Consider the following 22,279-nt stretch of genomic DNA (forward strand, 5'->3'; position numbering starts at 1 on the left):
TATTTATATAGATGAAATACTTGTCCTGTATATGTATTGATTGTCTGTATGCAAGTTATGTCTGGTTGAATGTCTCTGTGTTTCGTACTGAGGACGAGAGAATGCTGCTCATTGGGTGGTACCCGTACATTCAGATGACAATAAACTTGGCTTGACCTTCACATCTTCAAACTTTTGTGATCAGTACTGGACACAACATTCCAGCTCTGTCCTAACCAGTCTTTTATAAACTACAGGAAATCTTTACCATTCAGGCAAATGTGAGGTCAATGTTCTGGGATAGGGGTTATCACTAAAAAACACCATCTTGATACAGGTGGATTCAAGTTTTCCCCACCTTCTCCAAACAAAATCATACACACCAGTATCTGTCCATGACACAAGAAGTTCTCACCTCCTCCGCAATGATAATCTCGCAGTAGGTGAGTTTGTCCACTGCTTCTTGTGAAAACTGGTACACTGACTGGCAAGGCTGAAAGGAAATTAAGCAAATTACAGACCATTATGAAGCAATAATTAAAAGTAACATTTTATAAAGAGAAATTATAAGAACTGACAAGGACCATTATTCCCAAAAAGCCTGCTTCCATTTTTTTTCCTGAAAACAGTTCTATGTATACAATTTGATTTAGAGATAACAGGCCCTTCTGGCCCACATGATCATTTAACCTAGAAACTCCACACGCCTTTAAAACATGGAAGGAAACCAGAGCACCCAGAGGAAATCCACACATTCATGAGGAGAGCATTCAAATTCTTTACAGACAGCACCAAATTTGAACCCGGGTCACTGCACTAATGTGCTGGCATGTACAACAAACACTTCTGATTTTACAGGTAAAAGGTAGACTCACTGAATATCAAGTGATAAAGCTGAAGATGGTCTAATCTATGTAGTGGTTTAATTTGGAAAATTTCCTAATTTTTTTTAAATCACAGAAATATAATGACTCGTGGCGCGGTTAGCGCAATGCTGCTACGGCACCAGCGACTGGGGTTAGAATCCAGCGCTGTCTGTGAGGAGTTTGTACATTCTCCCTTTGTCTGTGTGGATTTCCTCTGGGGGTGCTCCGGTTTCCTCCCACCCTCCAAAACCTACTGGGTGTTGTAGGTCCACTGGGTGGCACAAGCTTGTGGGCCGATAGGGCATGCTACCATGCTGTATGTCTAAATTTAAAAAAAAATAAAAAAATTAATACCGTTGCAACAAAAACAACAACTTCATTTGGCTCTGGAGCAAACAATCTGCTGGAGGAACAGGCCTAAAACGTTGACACTTCTTTTCTCTCACTGATGCTGCTGGGCCCACTGAGTTCCTCCAGCAGGTTGTTGCTCTAGTTTCCGAATGGGAATTTATTGTCATGAACAAGTCTTGAAATTCAGTGTTTTGCAGCAGCGTCAGTGAAAACATTCAAATGAACCACTTTTGCATCATAAAATTAAAAAAAAACTGTGTGCACAAAAAGTGAGGCCGTGTCTTTGGTTCATTGATCGTTCAGAAATCTGATGGCAGCGGAGAAGAAGCTGTCCTTGTGTCGCTGAGTGCTCGTCTTTAGGCTCCTCTACTTCCACCCCCCCCCACAAAGTAGTGGTGAAGAGGGCATGGCCTGAGTGGTGGGGGTATTTGAGGATAGAGGCTGCTTTATTAAGACACTGCCTGAAGTAAATGTCCTCGATGGAGGGAAGACTGTTGCCTGTGATGTCGCAGGCCGAGTTATAACCCTCTAGAGTATTTATTGTCCTGAAAGTTGGTGCCTCCTCACCAGGCAGTGATGCAACAAACCAGAATGCTCTCCACAGTACACCTGCAGAAGTTTTTTAGTGACGTACCAATTCTCCTCAAGCACCTCACAAGGTATAGTCAATGGCGAGCTTTCTTCATGATTGCATTGACATGGAGGCTCCAGGACAGATCCTTGGAGATGTTAACATCCAGGAATTTGAAGTTCTTGATCCTCTCCACTACTGACCCTTTGATGAGGACTGGGTCATGTTCCCCAGTCTGTGTGCCTCCATTTATCTCCCATTCCCTTATCCACATATTAATCCATTTCCTGCCAACAATCCACTTTAATATCCTTTAACTTTCTGTTTATTTCCTGTGTGATCTTTGATGAAAGCGAACACAAACTTTGTTTATTTTCCCCATCCATCAAGTAGCGTGCCTCTTCAAAAGAATTTGGTGAATGCTTGGCTCACACATATTGTCCCTTAAGTTATGTTTAACTTCATTGCTTTCAACTTTGTACTGATGTCAGAATCAATGTTGCCAATTCTCTTCACTTAAAGTCTATTTTCTAAAGCAATGTTCTACAGTAAAAACCCCTGGTATCTAGAATTCAAGTAACCGGTCATCTCAAGCAACCAGCAAAAAAAAAAAGAGAAAAATAATTTAAAGATTAAAATAAATAAAAATAAAATAATAGGTTAAAAAATACACAAGTTTAAAATTGTAAAGGTAAATGTTCTCTAAGTAACACATAAACCTTTGGTGAAGATGGGAGCAAATATTCTGCCAGCGGAGGGCCTTGGTCATGCTCTTAGCGGCTGTTTGAATAAAGATGAAACAGCAATGGCGTCGCCCAGGATGAAAAGCTGGTTGATACAGCTAGTCATTGGGGTGACTCTCTTAAAGTGTCTCCTTATCCCTGCTTATTAAGAGTGACCCCTGGTCAGAGGCTTTATCTGTAAGCTTGGCGGGGGGGGGGGGGGTTAATTAACTATAATGTTATTATTTGTCTTTCGGATGGTTCCGTGGAGGGGGAGAAACCTGCAGATGCAGCAACAGTTAAATGCTTTCAAAGAATGTAAATGAAAATAAAGCAAAATGCTTTAAGGTTTATATATTCATGCAAGTGAAGTTTGTTCAGTGTAAGTACAGTGTAGTATTTTTGTCTTTTAAACTGTTTATTCTTAATGAAGGGTATCGTAAGAATAAGTCTCAAGCAACCAGAAATACATTTATCCAGCATCTACCAATCCCCATAGGTATTGGATATAAAGGCTTTTACTGTATTTGAAAATCTGTAAGCTCTTACTGGTAAAAGTAGGATCTCACTTGGCAGCAAATGACACAACTGAACAGTTTTGCAGACAAGTTCTTCCTGGCAGATTACAACCTCGGCATTGGCGTCCAAGTCTGTAATGGGTTCGGCTATTTCCGTCAAAAAGGAATTTAGAGCACAGGCTGAAAAAAAATAGGAGAAGCAATTCACATAGAGAAGCAATCCTCCAAGGTATACGACACCATACAATCACACCATGTGGATAGGATGGTCTATTTAGCTTGATATCTTTTATTCTCCAATTCCTATTCCTGGATAGCCAACAATTTACTCCTTAATCATTCAACAAAATAGTCTGAGGCTTTATGCTTTAATCCTATCCATCAGACTTCTTACTTCCACCCAGCACCTTCAATGAACTGGAGTAACAAAACTTGCCTAAGGTGTGACCCAGCACAAAAAAAAATTGATGATTCTGCTAGAGCTACTGTTTTGGCAATGCTGCTGGTGTGGATCTGGAGAGAGTGGGGAGCAAAGTCTCAGTGTTCCCCGGCAGGGTCCAACCACCCACTCCTGTTGGTTCTGTACAGGCTTTAAACAGCTTGTTAAAGGAGCCAAAGGTGGTTTATTTTTAAATCATGTGACTGCAGGGACTGGCCCAAGATGGCAGTGCCTATGACTGGCAGTGGCCAGGAGAGGGGCTTGGTCGCAGAATCCGGGAAAGCAGAGGACTGGTGCAGGGCACCAGAAAGCAGGGAGATAAAACCACCCTGTCTCCCTATTTGAGAAGGAGAAGCAGAGGAGATGACCCACGGGATGGTAACCTTAGCAACAGACCAGTGAAGGGCTCTGAGGCTGATGAACACACAGGCAGCAAGCTACTGGTGACTCAAGGCGAGGTACCCACATAGGATGCGGGCTGCTGGTGACTGCAGTCAAAGGAATTGCACCAGGCTGTGGACTGCTGGAAAATGGCTTGTAACTGGCTGAAGGGGTTCCAGGTATTGGAACCGGGATGCGAGAAGATGATGGAGACTCCTGATCGTGTCAGAGGTGTGGATCTAGAGTTCGGGTTGATGATGGTTACCACCAGTTCCTTATATAATCCTTGGATGGGGATGATGGAAGGAAAGGGGAGGAGCTAATCCGAGGGATGCCTACCCTGAAGAGGGTTTGCTCCTTTCTTGTTTCCCTCCTCCTCAAAACATTCTCCTTTCTTGAGGAAGTATGTACTGGCTTTGGAAGTGGAGCAGATGAGGTTCACCAAGTTGATTCCAGGGACAAAGGGGTTGGCCTATGAGGAGGGATCAAGTTGTCTGGGACTGTACTCACTGGAATTTAGAAGAACAAGAGGGGATCTTAGAGAAACATATGAAAAGCATAGGTAAAATGGAGTTAGGCACCTTGCTTCAATTGGTAAGGGAGACCAATTGATCAGGGTAGGCGAAGGAAATGGTGGTAACTAATTTTGTATTTGTAGTTTATTTTCTGTTTGAATCTTGTGTCATTTTGAGTTGATCAGGGGAGTACTTGTGGATTCAGGATGGAGATGAGGAGGAACTGCTTTTCCCAGAGGGTGGTGAATCTGTGGAATTCACTTCCCTTTGAAGCAGTGGAGACAACCTCAGTAAATATATTTAAGTTAAGGTTGGAGAGATTTTCACAAATTTGGGGAATTAAGGGATATGGGGGAAAAGACAGGTCGGTGGATGAGCCTATCATCAGATCACATTGAATGGCGGAGCAGCCTCGATGGATTGGATGACCTATTCCTGCTCTTATATATTCCTCTCAAATGTCTCAGAACATGAGCAACCTGGTGTCATTTACATTTTGAATGAATGCACAAATCAGAGTTGCTTACCAGCCACAGCTTCACAGATAAAGACAGGGAAGATAGCATTGCTGTAAAAACTAAGCTCCTCAGCAGCCTTTTTGGTCATCTTTGGTATCACAATGAGATTGGTCAGTGAAAATCTCTTTAGCAGCACACAGTCTTTTAGCAAGAAAAGTGTGTGCAGAATAATATCCTGGAGCTTCCCCGAAAATCCCACGTCAAAATGTCTTGCAAGAACTTCGTTCATCAACCAGCAGAAATCCTTTGTGAGCGTGGTAAGGAAGACACCCTAGGAAGGGGCACTCAGTTAAATTAAAGTCAAGAATTTGCAAAAACACAGAAAATATCTCATAGCAAAATCCCAAGGTAACCATGCATTGGAGTTTATTAAATAATAGCAGATCATTTCAATTACAACTTTCAACAAGAAACTTAGGAAGAGGTGGGAATTGGGGCTATTGTTGGAGATTCAAGCATGGCCTCATTACACAGACTCTAGTTTGCTATTTGTTCCTTCTTGGATTTTTCCACTGAAACTGGGTGAGACATGAACTAGAGGACATGGGTAAAGGAGAGATATTTAAGGGGGGGGATCTTATTCACGCAGAAAGTGGTGAGAGTGTGCAATGAGCTGCCAACTGAAGTGTTAAATGGAGGCTCAATTTTTACATTTAAGAAAAATTCAGACAAGCTCCTGGATGGGAGGGATATGGTCCCTGTGCAGGTCAACAGGACAAGGCAGAATAACAGTTTGGTACAGATTAGATGGGCTGAAGGACCTGTTTCTGCATTGGAGTGCTCTGTGGTTCTATGTAATGCTCAGCTCCCAGGACTTATCTTCAGTGTTAATGGGCAGCAGTGGAAGAGGCAGCCTACCTGCTGGTGCTTGTGGAGCAGAAGGCAGGCCATGATGGTGGTCGACATCACAGCTGAGCAGCAAGTTGCAGCTGTTGGACAGAAATGATTCCATGTTAGTTGCAGCAAAGGTAAGATCTCAGTGTTGTGATGAGTCTAACAATTACTCAGAGTGAGCATGTGTCCAGTTTCGGCTTTTGCCCAAAGGTGGTGCCTTAAGAAAGCAGCCTCTATCCTCAAGGATCCCCGCCATTCATGCCATGCCCTCTTCACTTTGCTACCATCGGAAAAACTTGATGCTCCCCACTACAAAGATATTGATATGTAGAGGAGGGTGGTCGTTCCTGGCCCTCCTGAAGTCCACAATCATCTCCTTCATCCTGTCCACATTGAGACTCAGGTCATTACTCTTGCACCATTTCACGAGATTTTCCTCTTCTTCTCTGTAGCGGGACTCATCATTGTTGCTGATGAGGCTGACGACTCTTGTGTCATCTGCAAACTTGATGATACTGTATTCCTTAAGAATACAAGATTTTCATAACTGCTCATTTTCTATGGACAAAGATTTTGGGCTGAACAGGATTAGGAGGAACTTCCTTCAATGTCAATTCAGCAGTGGAGTGGGTTAAAGCTTCAAATTCACAAGTGTCTACGTTTCAGAGGTCCTTTAATAGATGCAACCATCAAAAAGGCTCACCCATGCCTCTACTTTCTGAGGAGTTTGACATTTAGCATACTGTCAAATACAGTTAAAAAAATCCTGGTATCTGGCACCTATGGAGATTAGTAGATACCGGATATGTGAAGTTTTTGGTTGCTTGAGACTGCATGTTGCATAAATAGAAAATTAACAGCAAGGAATACTAATTTTCAACTTTCGTATTTTTTATCCATTTATTTTCCAGTTTTTTTTTGCTGGGTCCTTGAATTCCAGACAACAGGGATTTTACTGTACTATCAATCTTCTAAAGGGGTGCATCACGGTCTGGTTTGGAGAGGCAAATTTCCAGAAATGCAAAAGGCTGCAGAAAGTGTCAAACCTAGCCACGTCCATCATGGGTACATCACCCCATCGACTGAAGACATTCTTCTGAGGAGCTGTCTCAAGGCAGCAACCAACATCGTAAGAGACCCCCCCATCATCCTGGCCAGGCTCTCTTCTTGTCGCTATCTTCAAGCAAAACCTGAACTCAAGCACCTCTCGATTCACACCCATACTCAGCTGGAGAAACTCAGCAGGTCCTGCAGCATCAAGCTTCAGTTTCAGGTCGAAATGTCAATCATTCTTTGCCTCCCACTGATGCTGCCCGACCCACTGAGTTCCTCTGGCAGACTGCGTCTAGCTTCAGATTCCAGCGTTCTTGCCTTCTACTGTGATCAAGAACAGATTCCCTCATCCCCAAACCTGGCATCAGACTCTGGAAGTTCCCTTTTTACGCTCACCATAAAATGACTTCAAAACATGTCTGCACTTACTGACATTGTACATTTTTGCACTATTGGCCAACTATGAATATTGTCTACCTTTTTTTACTCTTCTCTGTGCTAATTATGCTCAAGTTGTTGGAGTGTTCTATGAATTTGGGAACCTGCAGCAAATAAAGACTTTCATTACATCTATACATTACATTAATGTACATGACAATAAAGTGGTCTTTTATTCAAATGGTAGATGCATGGAGGTTAAGAGACCAAATTTTTTTTATTAAACATGGTGGGAGCCCAAACTGTCAATGTCAGGAAAATCGAGGAAAAAATTAACATAATTACTGCCTGTGTGGTCATTCACACTGGGTGCCTTTTTAAGACTGCAAGTACCTGAGTGGACATGCAGTGGAGTGGATGACCATCAATGAATTTTTTCCCAGTACAATTTACACTGCAGGCTTCCTCCAAAAATGTTGTAGGGGTCCTGCAAGACAAATCGTTGTACAGCAATTGACTCAAAATTCCTGCACTTTTCCTTTTTAGACTGCCCATGTAGTGACACGATTCCTTGACTGCTGTTACATGTATGCAGTCTAAAAATAAATGTGACAAAAAAAAGGATGAGCTGATGCATCAGAGGCTAAGAGAAGACCTGATGGAAGTTAATACAATTCTAAAAGGCGTAGCCAGCATAGACATTCAGAACCTCCCCAGTTTAAAGATGTTGCATACTAAAAACATGCATTTAATGTGAGGGGAGGGGTGAAGAAGATGTGTGAGAGCGGTAGGCATCTGGAATGGCTGCCAGAGGTATTGGTGGAAGCAGACATGAAAGCAGTGTTTAAGGGGACAGGAATATGCGAGAAATGCAAGGAGGTGCAAGCAGAAAAGACTTTGTTTAGTTTAGGCTCAGACATCACAGGCCAAAGGGCCTGTTACTGTGCTGTACCACTGTATGTTCTTAAATTTTAAAAAATTTGAACATGAAAAGATCACTGTTGCATCCAGAGGGGTCAGCACATGCAGAAGTTTCTCTAATTCAGTTCAATGATGCTCAGCAGGACCAGGAGTATTAACAGATTCAATCAGACTGGACCAAAGAGCCCACAAACAGCAGCTCATGTAGGATCAAGCCCAATTTGGTGATTAACTTCTCAATCATACATGATTCTAACTTCAAGGTCTGCTCTGGGTAGGGTGGTACACAGAAGTACTGGAGAAACTCAGCATGTCATGCAGCATCTAGAGCAGCCATTTTCAACCTTTTTCTGCTGATTTCCCCACCCACCTTGGACTTTCTTCAAAGTTTATGGGCCTCCTTCCCTGTGAAGCATTCAGATTTAGGTTTCTTCCATACTTCTCTTCTGAAAAGAAAGGCTTTTATTTCAATGTTCTGTGGCCACCCCCTCCCCACCCCTTTCCAGGGGAGCTATAGGGCCCCTGCTGAATTTAAATTTATTTTTAAATTATTCTTTTTATTTTAAAAAATTAGACAAGCCCGTGCAACTCAATTACACCCAATTGACTGACAACTTCAATAAGTTTTGAATGGTGGGAGGAAACAGGAGTGCCCAAAGGCAAGGGGGACACCACAGGCAGGTAAGAGGTCATGGGTGGATAAAGGCATGGCGAGTAAAAGAGAAAACAGCTAAGTAGCGATAGGTGGGAGAGGGTGGCTCTGAATAAAGAGAGAAGGCAGTGGGGAGTTGATCAGCTGAAAGAATGGAGAGAGGGATAGGGAAAAAGAGAGACTCAGGGGTGGGGCTTAAAAAAACTGGAGGTTAATGTTAATGGGATCAGGTTGGAGCGTGCCCTGACAGAATATTAGTTGTTCCTCCAATTTATGGATGGTCACATTTTGACAGTGCACGAGGGGATGATAGGCACGTCCTTGTGGGAGTGGTGCACGAAATTAAAATGGATGGGTACTTGAGTTGAGTATCTTCACTGCAATAATGGGGACCTCCAAGCAGGCAGCCATTTTAATCCCACACATCATTCCCATCCCAACATGTCTATCCATGGCTTCATGCACTGCTACTTGCAAATTGGAGAAAAACACTTACTATCCCATCTGGTCACTCTCCAATCGAACAGCATTAATATCAATGTCTCCAGGTTCTATTAAGCCCCTCCTCTGAGTCTCTCACTTTCCTTATCCCTCTGTCTCCTTTCCATCAGCTCCCCAACCCCTTCCTTCTCCATTCAGACCTGTTGAGTTTCTCCAGCACTTTTGTGTGTGCAGACATTTCTGTTTAACTGCTCTGGGTAGTAGAGTAAAGCCCATGTTATCCAAAATTCAAGCATCAGGCAGCCTCAAGCAACCTGCAAAAAAAAGAAAAAAGATCACGGAAAATATATAAGTAAAAAATGCAGGTTTAAAATTGCTGCACTTCACTGTTAGTTTACCAATCACACAACAGTCTCAAGCAACTGGAAAATTCATTTATCTGGCATCAATCAATCCCCAGAGCTGACAGATACAAGGGCATTGACATAATTCACATTAGTTTTTCCCATATGAATGTTGTTCATACTAATGTAACAAACAGAATGGCAACCTGCTGGGAGGACCTTTGGGATGCCACAGTAATGTAATCAAGACAGACCAGAACCTGATTGTACTCTCAAGTTACTTCAATATAGTTCTCACGGAAAGTGTAACAGTGAAGTGCATGAAGTTTGACAATCATTGAAGTCAGGAACAAAGTTAGTGAAACAGCAATACTAATGAAGAAATATGTTATAAAGTTAGAATATTCAGTTAGTTATATCAGTGGTTCTTAATCTTTTTCTCTCCACTGACATACCACTTTAAGTATGTCACCTTTAGGACGCCAAAGGTGCTCTGTGATTAGTGAGGGATTTCTGAAGGTGGTATGTGAGTGGGGAAAAAAAAGTTGAGAACCACTGAGCTATACTAAGTGTTTACCAATGAAAGTCAATCTTACTGTAAAGCAAGTGCCTTCCCAGATTAGCCACCAGTCCTTGGTGATGTTGGCTGAGTTCAGTCCAACTTTCACGATTCAAAAGCCAGTCCTGAGACTTCTCGTAGTACACAGAGTCAAAGCTGAAACAGAATACCTTTTCTCAAGATACTAAGAAATTGATTCAACTCAGCTATGGTTTTTCCAAGTTTAGTTTACAACCAGCAAACAGGGAATCTATGCTTATTCATCAAATTCAGGGCAGTTTAATCACAACCTCATGAGAGTGATAATTTGGATTGTGCAATTCTTAACGTTCAGGCTCTTGTCCACATTATCCCAAATCCCTTCAGTAGCTTTCAAATGAGAACAGAAGAAGCAAAAACACAATGCTGGAGAAGTTCAGCAGGTCAAACAGTGTCCTTTATGTAGCAAAGGTAAAAATACATCTCTGACATTTTGGGCTTGAGCCCTTCATCAAAGTGTGGGAAAATGTTGGCAGATGTCCGAACAAAGTGAGGAGATGTGGTCGCAAAAACACAAGGTGATAGGTAAAGGGGAGGAATCAGCAGCGATCAAGGAAATGAGAGATGGCTGTGAATAAAGGGGGAGGAGAACAGGAAACGGGAAGGAAAGGGAGGAGGGGGAAAGAGGAGAGCAGGTTAGCAGAAATCAAAAAAGATTCTGATGAATCAGCGAAATGATCTTCCAATCTGTACCCAGTCTCTCTGATGTAGAGAAGGCCGCATCAGATGTAGTAAATCAGTCCTGCAAGTACTCAAATGAAGTGTTGGTTCACTTAAAAGGCCTGTTCGGGACCCCAGACTATGGTAAGGGAGGTGATGTGGGTACAAGTATGGCACCTCCTGTGGCTACAGGGAAAGGTGCCAGGGGAATGATTAATGGGGAGGAATGAGTGCACAAGGGAGTCACAGAGGGAGCAGTCCCTATGGAAGGCAGAGAGGAGAGGAGAGGGGAAGATGTGTCCTGTTGTAAGTGCCAGAATTTCTGGTGTTAGATGAGGAGGCTGGTGTGGAGGTAGGTGAGGATAAGAGGATTCAGTGTTTGTTGTGTCTGGGGGCAAAGGGAGCCAGAGCAAGTGAGTAGGAAATGGAGGAGATGCGGGTGAAGCCTTAGTTGATGCTGATGGAGGGAAGCCATGTTTTTGGAAGAAGGCAAATATTTCGGAACATTCGGACAAGAAGACTCATCTTGGGAACAGATGTGGTGGAGGTGGAGAAATTGAACAAAGGGAATAGAATCCTTGCAGGGACAGGGTGTGAGGAAGTGTAGTCAAGGTGGTTGTGGGAGTTAGTGACTGAAAGGAGATCCCAATGCCACGGCCACCAACCCAAACCTGGTCCTGGCCACCAACTCACGCCATGGTCACAGACCTGAACACTGGCCCCGCCTGCCTACCCAACGGAGCCTTTCCTTCTGAGCTCTCCACCTCTGACCTCTCTAACCCTCTCCTTCATCCCTACAATCCACCCAATCTTCTACCTAATACCCCCCCACCACCCTCATCTCCACCCTCTGACCTCCATAACCCCCCCCAACACCCTCCACCACACTGATTCTCACTTTGGTCCCTACTTGGTCTTTACTATCCCCTCTGACATTCCCCTCTCTGAGAAAGGCCACTCAGTCTTCACTCTCTCTTCAACAATCCCAACCTCACCGTCATATCCGCAGACAAGGATGGTGTTGTTGTGGTCTGGCACACTGACCTCTACCTTGCTGAGGTCAAACAACAGCTCTTGGATACCTCCTCCTACCTACTCCTCCCACAGGACCCCACTATGGTACACAGTTATCTTCAATCCCATCTCCAACCTCATCACCTCTGGTCACCTCTCTCCCACCGCCACCAACCTCATCGACTCCCAGTCCCGCACTGCTCATTTCTACCTTCTGCCCAAGATGCACAACCCCATCCATCTAGGTTGACCCATTGTTTCTACTTGCTCTTGCCCCATCAAACTAGTTTCATCTTACCTTGAGTCTATCTTTTCTCCTCTGGTCAAAGCCCTCCCCTCATCTGTGATACCTCACATGTCCTCCATCTCTTCAGTGATTTCAAATTCCCCAAACTGGACTGCCTCATGTTCATGATGGATGTCCAATCCCTTTATACCTCCATCCCTCACACAGGTCTTAAAGAACTTTGCTACTTTTTGGACCAAAGACCCAACCAGTCACCCTCTACCACCACCCTCCTCTGCCTTGCAGGACTTGTCTTTACTTTAAACAACTTTTCCTTTAACTCATCTCACTTCCTCTATATCAAAGAAGTAGCCATGGGTCCCTGCATGGGTCCCAGCTATGTCTGCCTGTTTGTGGTATTGTGGACCAATCCATGCTGCAAGTCTACTCAGGCAAGGCCCCTAAACTCTCCTCTGGTACATACGACCTCATCAGGCTGCCTCATGGACCCGCGATGAACTTGTCAACTTCATTCACTTTGCGGCCAACTTCCACCCCAATCTCAAACACACCTGGACCATCTCTCCCCTTCCTGATTTCTCTGTCTCCATCTTGGGGAAACAAGCTTTCCACCGACATATATTACAAACCCACCAACTCCCAAAACCTCCTTGACTACACTTCCTCACATACGAAACAAGATAGAAGATCTTAAAGTGCAGTTACAAATTGACAGGTTTGACGTTTTGCAGGGGAAGGAACCCAGGCCAACAGATAAGAGGTGGATCTAAGTGGGAGTGTAGAAGAGAAAAAAGCTGAGGCATAATAGGGGTAGCTCCATGAATGGAGAGGGAAGGGAAGGTGGTGAGGAGCTGGAGGAATGAAGAGATTGGGAAAAAGAGACTCAGGAAGGGGTTTAACTGGAGAAGTCAATAGATTTGTGATGCATTCCCTATTTATTTTGCTCGATGTTAATGCCATTGTTGGAGTTCGCAGACAGAATATGCATTAGGTGTTGTTCCATCAATCTGGAGGTAGTCCTTGGTTGGGCAGTGCACAAAGCCATAGATAGACATGTCAGTATGGGAATGGTGTGTGAAATTAAGATGGTTGGTCACTGGGAGGACCCTGTTATTATAGAGGATAGAGCAAAAGTGCTCAACGAAGTGATTTCCCAGTCGGGATTGAGGAGGACACAACAGGATCACCCCCACAAATTCACAAGTGAAGTGTTGTAGGTGAAAAATATGTTGGATGTGGAGACTGGTGGACATAGAGGAGATTCAGGTAAGGGCTGTGTTGATGAGTGTAGAGGGGGAAGCCATATTTTTTTAAGGATGACGACAATGTTCTAGAATGGAAGACCTCATCCTTGGAGCAAATGCGAATGAGACAAATAAATCATCAACTCAGCCATTACCCACATCTCCTCTATTTTCCACTCATCTGTCCAGGCCCCTTCTGCCCCAAGATGCAACAAGGTCAGGATTCCCCTTGGTACCCACCCGTAACCACAAAAAAAATACAACATGTGCCCACACCACCATTCAGGCGACCTGTCAAATAAAACTTCACTTGTGAATCTGCAGGGGTCATCTACTACATCCGGCGCTCTGGTTGGGGTCTCTTCTACATCAGAGACTCTGGATGCAGATTGGGAGATCATTTCGTAAAGCACCTTCGATCAGTTCACTGCTATAAGGAGAAAGTCACAACCAAGAGTCATGAGACAGGTAACTGGGAGAGGGAAGGGTAATAGGCCGTCAGCACAGGGCACCTTTGTGGCCATTCCAATCAATAACGTATACTGTTTTGGATACTCTTAGCAGGGAACGATCTACCAGTGACAATTCATAGTGGTCAGTTCTTTGGCACAGAGTCTGACCCTTTAGCTCAGCAGAGAAGGGAGAGCAGTAGCGATTGGGGATGTGATAATTAGAGGAATAGATAACAGGTTCTGTGACCAAGATCGAGACTCCCAGATGGTATATTACCTTTCAGGTGCCAGGGTGAGGGTCATCACAGATAGATTCCACAGCATTTTCAGGCGGGAGGGTGAGCAGTCCATATAGGGCGATATGGTTAGCAAAGGGGTTACCACAACATTGTTACAGTGACAGCAACTGAGGTTCAAATCTGGCACTGTCTGTAAGGAGTTTGTACATTTTCCTTGTGTCTCGGTGGGTTTTCCCCGGGTGCTCTGGTTTCCTCTCACTGTTCAAAATGTACCAGGGGCTGTAGGTCAATTGGGTGGAAATTGGGCAGCACCAGCTTGTAGGCCGTATGTTGAAATTTAAATGATAGATAGGAAAAGGGATGAGGTCTTGAAAAGGGAATATGGGAAGTAAGGAAGGAAGGTAAAAAGCAGGACTTCAAGGGGATGATCTCTGGAGTGCTGCCAATGCCACATACCAATGAGGGCAGGAATAGTTATTGCAGATGAATGAGGGCTGAAGAGTTGGTGCAGTGGTTAAGATTCATGGATCATTAGAATCTCTCTAGGGAAGGTATGACCTGTACAAAAAGGATGGGGTGCACCTGAACAAGAGTGGAACTAATATCCTGGCAGGCAGGTTTAGTTGTTGGGGAGAGTTTAAACTATTTTGGCTGGGGAAAATGCAATCAGAATAAGAGAGCAGTGAATAGGACAGAAAATATACAAGTAGATACACTATGTAGCAAGATTGTGAGAAAGGCTAGGCAATTAACGTATAATATGTGTAATAGACGGGTTATGGGGACCAATTTTTCGGGTCAAATTTGGGGGGGTGGGTCAACTTTTACATGGATACTACTTTTGACCACAGTAAGTACCTGTGATGTTCAAGGTCTCAGGAGCTCAGATGAGCAGGCAGGTGGTCGGGGCCCAAGAGAGTCCGTGGCTGGAGGGTCAGGATCTTGTTTAGGCAGGCGGCCGAGGGTCTGAGGTCGGGGCATCGGAAGCTCCGGTTGGGCGGGCAACAGGGAGTAAGGAGCTCAGATGGCCAGTGTGTTGGGAACTCAGATGCCCAGGTGGCCAGGGCGAGGGTTGTGCTCAGGGTATCGGGAGCTCGGATGGGCGGGCAGCAGAGCCGAGAGCTCGCGATCAGGGTGTCAGGAGCTCAGATGGGAGGGCATCAAGGCCAAAAATATGGGTAGGTGGGTGGCATTTGCATGGGACATACAGAAAACACACTATTTTTGAACCAAAAAAAAAGGAGGGAGGGTGGGAGGTCAACTATCACTCAATGTCAACTATTACATCAGTATGTACGGTAATAGAGCAAAAGTACAAGTGTAAGAGTAAGGATTTAATTTGGGGTACTTTGGAAACAAAATTGAAAAGGATGATGAATACGGCACTGAAGGTCTTGTATTTAAATGCCTGCAGCACAAGAAATAAGATTGATGGTCTTATAGCGCAGCTGGAAGTTACCATGCATGGCATTAAGTAAAGGAACCATTAGGGGGCAGTGATCACAATATAATTGAGTTCAATTATAGCTTTAACAGAGAAACCAAAATCAGATGTGTCAGTATTTCAATAGAGTAAAGGGAATTATTAATGGCACAAGAGAGGAACTGGCCAAAGTAGATTGGAAGGGGGTACTAGTCAGGAAGACAACAGAGCAGCAATGAATGCAGTTTCTGCAAGAAATGGGGAAGGTGCAAGATAAAAATATACCAAATGAGGAAAAAGTCAAATGGAAAAAATGTCGCACTCTGGCTGACAAAGGAAGTCAAAGGCAACATGAAAGCAAAAGAGAAGGCATACAAAGAAACAAAAAAAGTGGGAAGATAGAGGATTGGGAAGTTCTTAAAAACTTGCAGAAGGCAACTAAAAAAACTCATGAGGGAAAGGATGACGTCTGAAGGATACAAAAAGCTTCAAGTACATGAGGAGTAAAAGAGAGGTGAGAGGGCCATTAGAAAATGATGCTGGCTGGAGAAATAATAATGGGAGACAAGGAGATGGCAGAGTATTAAATGAGTATTTTGCATCATTCTTCACTGTGGAAGACATTAGCACTGACTGGATGTTGAAGGGTTATTAGGGAAGGGAAGTGAGTGCAGTTACAATTTCAAGGGACAGATGCTCAGAACACTTGGTCTAAGGGCAGTTAAGTCTCCTGGACCAGATGGATTGCACCGTCGGGATCTGCAAGAAGTAATGGTATAAAATTTGGAGGCATTGGCAATTATCGTTCAAGAATCATTTGATTCTGGCATGGTCTCGGAGGACTGGAAAAATCACAAATGTCACCCAGCTAATCAACAAGGGAGGGAGGAAGCAGAAAAGAAATTATAGACCAGTTAGCTTGATGTCAGTGGTTGGAGTTGATCGTCAAGGATGAAGTTACGGAATACTTGGAGGCACATGACAAATAGGCCAAATCCAACATGGTTTCCATAAGGGAAAATCTTGCTTGACAAATCTATTGGAATTCTTTGAAGAAGCAGACAGCATGGTTAGCATAATGTTATTACAGTGCCAGTGACCAGATCAAATCCAGCCCCGTTTGTCTGAATCCAGCTAGTGTTTCCTCCGGGTACTCCAGTTTCCTTCCTCCAATCCAAACGTACGGGAGGTTGTAGATTAATTGAAGTATGTGGGCAGTACAGGCTTGTGGGCCAGAAGGGTATGTCTAAATTAAATTAAGTGACAAGAGGGATAGATAAAGAAGCTACAGTGGATATTGTTCATTTGAATTTTCAGAAGACCTTTTACAAGCTGCCGCACGAGGCTACTCAGCAAAATAAGAGCCATGGTATAACTGGAGACATACTAGCAGAGGTAGAACGGGAAGGTTGATTGGCAGGAAGCAGAGAATCGGAATACAGGAATCAGTTGCTAGTGGTGTTCCACAGGGGTCGGTGTTGGGGGTCACTTCTTTTTTATTTTGTATATTAATGATTTGGATTATGGAATAAATGGCTTTGTGGCTAAGTTTGCAGATGAATCAAAGGTAGGTGGAGGAAGAGGTAGCATTGAGGTAACAGGGACTTGGACAGATTAGTAGAATGGGCAGAGAAGTGGCAAATGAAACACAATGTTAGAAAGCGGACTGTTGTGCACTTTGAAAGAAAGAATAAGAGGGCAGAGAATGATTGAATGGGGAGAAAATTCAAAATTCAGAGGTGCAAAGGGACTCGGGAGTTATCGTTACCCTAAAGGTTAACCTCCAGGTTGTGTCAGGGAAAAAGCAAATACAATATTGGCAGTTATATCCAGAGGAATTGGATGCAAGAGCAGGGACGTGATATTGAGGCTTTATAAGACACTGGTGAGGCCTTAATTGAAGGTACAGTTTTGAGCACCTTATTTAAGAAAGGACATGCTGGCAGTGGAGGGGGGGTGATCAGAGAAGATTCACAAGAATGATTTCTAGAATTAAGGGATTAGCATATGAGGAATGTTTGACTTGGACTGAGTTCAGAAGAAAGAGGGGCATCATAGAAGCATTTCAAATGTTGACAGGCCTGGAGAGAGTAGATGTGGCAACGCTGTTTCCCATGGTAGGGGAGTCCAGGATACGAGGGCACCATTTCAGGATTGGGGTGCCCATTTAAAACAGAGATGCAGAGAAATTCTTTAGTCAGAGAGTGGTGAACCTTTGGAATTTGCTACCACAGATGGCTGTGGAGGTCAGGTTGTTGGGTGTATTAAAGATTGCTTTGTATCTAAATAGTCAGGTTATGGGGTGAAGGAAGGGGAGTGGGACCGTGTGGTAGAATTGATCAACTCATGATTAAATGGCGGAATGGGCTCGACAGACTATTTGTCCTCCTTCTGCTTATTCTGGTCTAATAATGAGGACCTCCCAGAGGCCAACCATTTTAATTCCACACTCCTACACTGATATGTTTGTGAATGGTCTCATAAGCTTCAAAACTGGGGCTACCTACAAACTGAAAGAATAACACTTAATATTCCATCTGGACTCCAACCAGAAGCCATGAACAGTTTCCCTTAAACCCCTCCCCAAGCTCTGTCTCTTTCCCTGTCCCTCTGTCTCTTTCTTCCAGCTCTCCATCCCCTTCCTTCTCCATTGAGAGCTACCTCCTCCCCATCACCTTTTACTTTTCTACCTTTCCACACACATCTACCTCTTCACTGTACTCATTCCCATGCCACTTCTTCTCACTCTCCTCTCCTTAGTCAGGCACCTGCCTGCTTTTTTACTCACACCTTGACGAAGGACTCAGGCTCCAAACATTGTTTACCTTTGACTTCCTACCGATGTTGCATGGCCTACTGAGTTCCTCCAGGACTTTGGTGTATTGCACAACAAGCATAGTGCTGCAGACTTTCCTGTTTAACTTTACAGGGGATTGGTCAGTTGAATCAAAACCATGGGCCAGGGAGTCCCAAAGTGGGCAGCCCATTTGAAAGGGAGGGAGAGTGGGAGGAGCGTTTGGTGGTAGAAATTGATTGAAGGTGAACATAGGGTACTAACCCTATCTTTGCTCTGTCTAGGAGAGGGTGTGTGGAAATAAAAGTGCATAACACAGATAAGGTGCAGTCAAGACTCTGCAAGTACTGGTCAGTAAAATGGTAGGTATCTCTGTTGACACCTAGTCAACAGGGTATATACCTGGAGGTAATCAAACTGGGAGAATACGAAAGTTGTAAAAGGAGGCAGAGTGAGAGGAAGTATAATTCAGACAGCTATGGGCAAGTAATGAATGTTTGTGCCCTGCCTATTCCCCCCACACCCCCCCCCCACACCGCCCCCCACCCTGAGATGATGATAGAGATATTCAGAAAGGAAGTCATGGATTGAGTGCTGTGTAGAAGTTGGTTATATTTTCAAATGCTATAAAGTCCAGGCAATTGTACCAAGCAGCCATTTGTTTACTGTGGGGGGGGGGGGTTGGTGGGGAGGGAGATAGAGTGTTTACAGGGATGGTCCAAATGCCCAAAAAGGACTATAATAAACAGTGTTCCACAACAGGTCAGTTGGAGTTGATGCAAGTTCCCATAGCTACACTGTTGTCTTGAAGAAAAGTGAGTGTAACCAAAGTTGTCAAATTTAAATTTAAAATACAATTTTCCTGAATTTTGGGGACATTCAGTAATCTTCATTTCTTTCTTAAATTACATATTATCTGCCTCAAAAGCCACTAGTGATTAAGCATTCCAGGTTATATGTGGTAGTACACCACCTGCCTCCTGCAGGGGGCAACCTCTGTACCTGCAGGAGCGTAAGGGGACAGGACAACACCTGGCCGGCTGTCAATCAGTCGGCCCGAAGGGATCAAGCCCCACCCGGTTGGGTGTCAATCACCCTCCGGGACAGAAGCCTGCGCCGGCCTCCCGAGGCCTCACTCAGAGTTGCTGCAGCCACAGCCAGCCTACTCTGTGGAAGTCTTTGTGGATTAAAGCCTGTTGTGCAGTCTTTATCTTTGTGTGTTTCTGATTCTGGCTAACAGCGCACCACATTATAATAAACAGATGATGCAGTTCTTAAGTTTCCCTCTTTATTCTTCCAATGCTAACCCACAAGACAGTGTCCCCATCTTAATGATTTGCTGACCAACAATTTTCTGTAGCTTTCTCCGTTAGTTTAATAATTCTGAAAAACTTCACTCCTAACCTCTGCTTTTCCAGTGATAAGAATTCAATTTTGGCCTTTGTAAACAATGTGCTATTTTCCTCAAAGTGTAATGCTTCACATTCTCCCAATGGACGGTGATCTAAAAATCAACATGAGCTGCTGAGGGCAGACTAGATTTGAACAAGGTAACTTAAAGCTGCTGTTCCTCGTGATCACATCTGGGATGCTGGTTACGCACTGGCACCAAACATTCATTTCAAATAAAGAAATGACAAAATATGAGCCTGTGGTTTCATTTCCACTGGGGTAATCAGGGTAGAAATGTCAGATTCTAGAAGGTGCGGCTGCAAGGTGAGAGGGCAAGTTTAAAGGAGATGTAGGAGGCAGAACAGATGCTTGGAACTCACTGTCACAGATACAGGGAATGGAGAGATATGGGCCAAGAAGTGCAGGCAGGTGTGCAATTTAAATGATGATTGGCTCAGACATCATGGGTCAAAGGTCCTGTCCCATGGGAGATGGCCGGATAGTGGGGCTGAGTGGGGAAATGGATCAGCTCATGATTCAATGGCGGAGCAGATGCGATGGGCTGAATTGTCTATTTCTACTCCTATGCCTTATGCTTTGTTCTTCTTTCTTAATGAAGAGGCACAACTACAAAATAAGTGTCTTTTATTTAAAAGCTGAACATAATTAATGGCTTAGTCATAGCACTCTCTTACCTGTATCCAAGTATGCATGGTAACAGTATTCTCTGTAGAGGGATTGTAGAAGAGCGGTAATGGACACCTTCATTTTCTATATAATCCTAGACCACAGAAAATCCAAATAAATCAGGTGCCACGCACACCAGAACCCCCCCACCACATAAACTAATCATTCATTTAGGGTGGCAAAGTTAGCATAGGGGATAATGTAACGCTGTTTTTTAGGGCCAGCAATCCCCGCTCGACCCAAGCTGTCTCCTTTACTACCATCCTTTTCCGTCTGGCAGAAGCCTCAATAACCTCTGGCTCATCCCACTTTCTCCAAGTCAAAGGAGAGGTCATGGGTCCTCACGTGGATCCCAGCTATGCCTGCCTTCTTACAGAATACAAGCCCACACAGGTAAGGCTCCTCAACTCTTCCTCCACTACGATGACAACTACAATGGTGCTACCTCCTGCATTCATGATGCGCTTTATCCACTTTGCTGCCAACTTTTATCCTGACCTCAAGTTAATTTGGTCCATCTCAGGTAATTTTTTTTAAATTTAGACAGGACAGTAACAGGCCATTTCGGCCCACGAGTCCATGCTGCCCAATTTACCCAAAATACTCCCAATTAACCTACACCCCAATATGTTTTTGAATAATGAAAAGGAAACTAGAGCCCCCCGGAGAAACCTCACATAGACATGAGAAGAGCATACAAACTCCTTACAGACAGTGCGGGATTCGAACCTCGGTCCGGTCCCAATCACTGCTGCTGTAAAGGCATTGCACTAACCACTAATCCAACCATGCTGTCCTCTTTTCTCGATCTCTGTCTCCATTTCAGGAGATAAACTATCTCCAGGTATCTAACTGCCAGATGCTGTAGGCACAAGAGGGATTGAGAGAAAGGAACGAAAGATTTCTATTCCTTTCTCTCAAGTCCTTAGTCTCTGCTGCATCTGCTCCCTGGATGAGGCTTTCCGTTTCAGGACAATGGAGATGTCTCTCTTCTGAAGAAAGGGGATGTCCACTCTATTGCCACCAACTCAGCCTTCACCCACATCTCCATTTCCCGCACATCTGCCTAGGCTCCTTCCCCCACCCCCCCAGACAATACAAAGACATGGCTCCTCTTTACTCCACCTACCACCCCACCAGCTTCCACATCCAAAACATCATTCTCCACAATTTCCACAACCTACAACAGGATCCCACCATCTGGCACATCTTCCACTCCAGTTTACTTCAACCACAGTGTGTGCAGACTTTCGTGTTTTACCTCTTCCCCTCCCTTCTGTTTTCCACAGGAATCACTCTATTCACAACTCTCTCATTCACTCATTCCTTCCCACCAATCATCCCTTTGGTACCTACCCCGTGACCACAAGAAGATCCACACTTGCATTTTTCCCCTCACAACAATACCGGGCCCAAGCAGCCCTTTCACGTGAAGCAACACTTCACCTGTGAATCTTCACGGAATCCAGTGCTCCCAGCCTCCACCACGCACCCCCACCCCCACCCCACAACTCTGGGGAGACTGGACGCAAACTGGGGATTGGTTTTTTGAGCATCTCCCCTCCGTCTGCTCCAAAGGTAAAGACCGTCCAGTGGCCAATCACTAATTCCACCCCCCAATGCATACACCGTCATGTACTGCCAAGATAAGGCCACTCACAAATGAAAGGAACAACCTTATATCCTGACCCAGTCGTCTCCAAGCAGACAGCATCGATATTGACCTGATTTCTGTTACCCCCTTCCCCCAAATCTCTCCCTTTCTCTATCCCTCTGTCTTCCTTCCTCCATCTACCAGCTTCCCTTCCTTCTCATATCAGACAGGTATATCTTAGTCCTCTCCCCCAGCACTTCTCAGCTTTGTTTTTTCCTTCTTCTCTCCCACCTGCATCCACCCCACCTTTTTATTCAGGTGCCTGCTTGATTTTCAGCCTGAAAAATCAACTGCTTTCTATTGTTGCTGCGTGACCTGCTGAGTTTCTTCAGCACTTTTGTGTTCTGAACTAGACCACAACATCTGCAGTTTCTTGTTTACCTTCATCAAGC

General features: G+C 44.3%; 1 protein-coding gene across 5 annotated transcripts in view; it reads right to left on the minus strand.

Moving 5' to 3' along the window:
- LOC138754017 (glycerol-3-phosphate acyltransferase 1, mitochondrial-like) overlaps nucleotides 1–22,279 on the minus strand; it is a 63,656-nt gene that overhangs the window by 15,564 nt on the left and 25,813 nt on the right. For all 5 annotated transcript variants that reach the window (XM_069917729.1, XM_069917730.1, XM_069917731.1 and 2 more), the window contains 6 exons: nucleotides 20,242–20,327; nucleotides 10,080–10,198; nucleotides 5,719–5,789; nucleotides 4,870–5,131; nucleotides 3,039–3,187; nucleotides 395–472 (listed from right to left, as the gene is read on the minus strand). In XM_069917729.1, the coding sequence (XP_069773830.1) occupies nucleotides 395–472; nucleotides 3,039–3,187; nucleotides 4,870–5,131; nucleotides 5,719–5,789; nucleotides 10,080–10,198; nucleotides 20,242–20,327 (765 nt within the window). The remainder of the gene's footprint in view (nucleotides 1–394; nucleotides 473–3,038; nucleotides 3,188–4,869; nucleotides 5,132–5,718; nucleotides 5,790–10,079; nucleotides 10,199–20,241; nucleotides 20,328–22,279) is intronic.

Source organism: Narcine bancroftii, chromosome 2 (genome assembly GCF_036971445.1).
Source record: "Narcine bancroftii isolate sNarBan1 chromosome 2, sNarBan1.hap1, whole genome shotgun sequence".
In the NCBI taxonomy this organism is placed as follows: Eukaryota; Metazoa; Chordata; class Chondrichthyes; order Torpediniformes; family Narcinidae; genus Narcine; species Narcine bancroftii.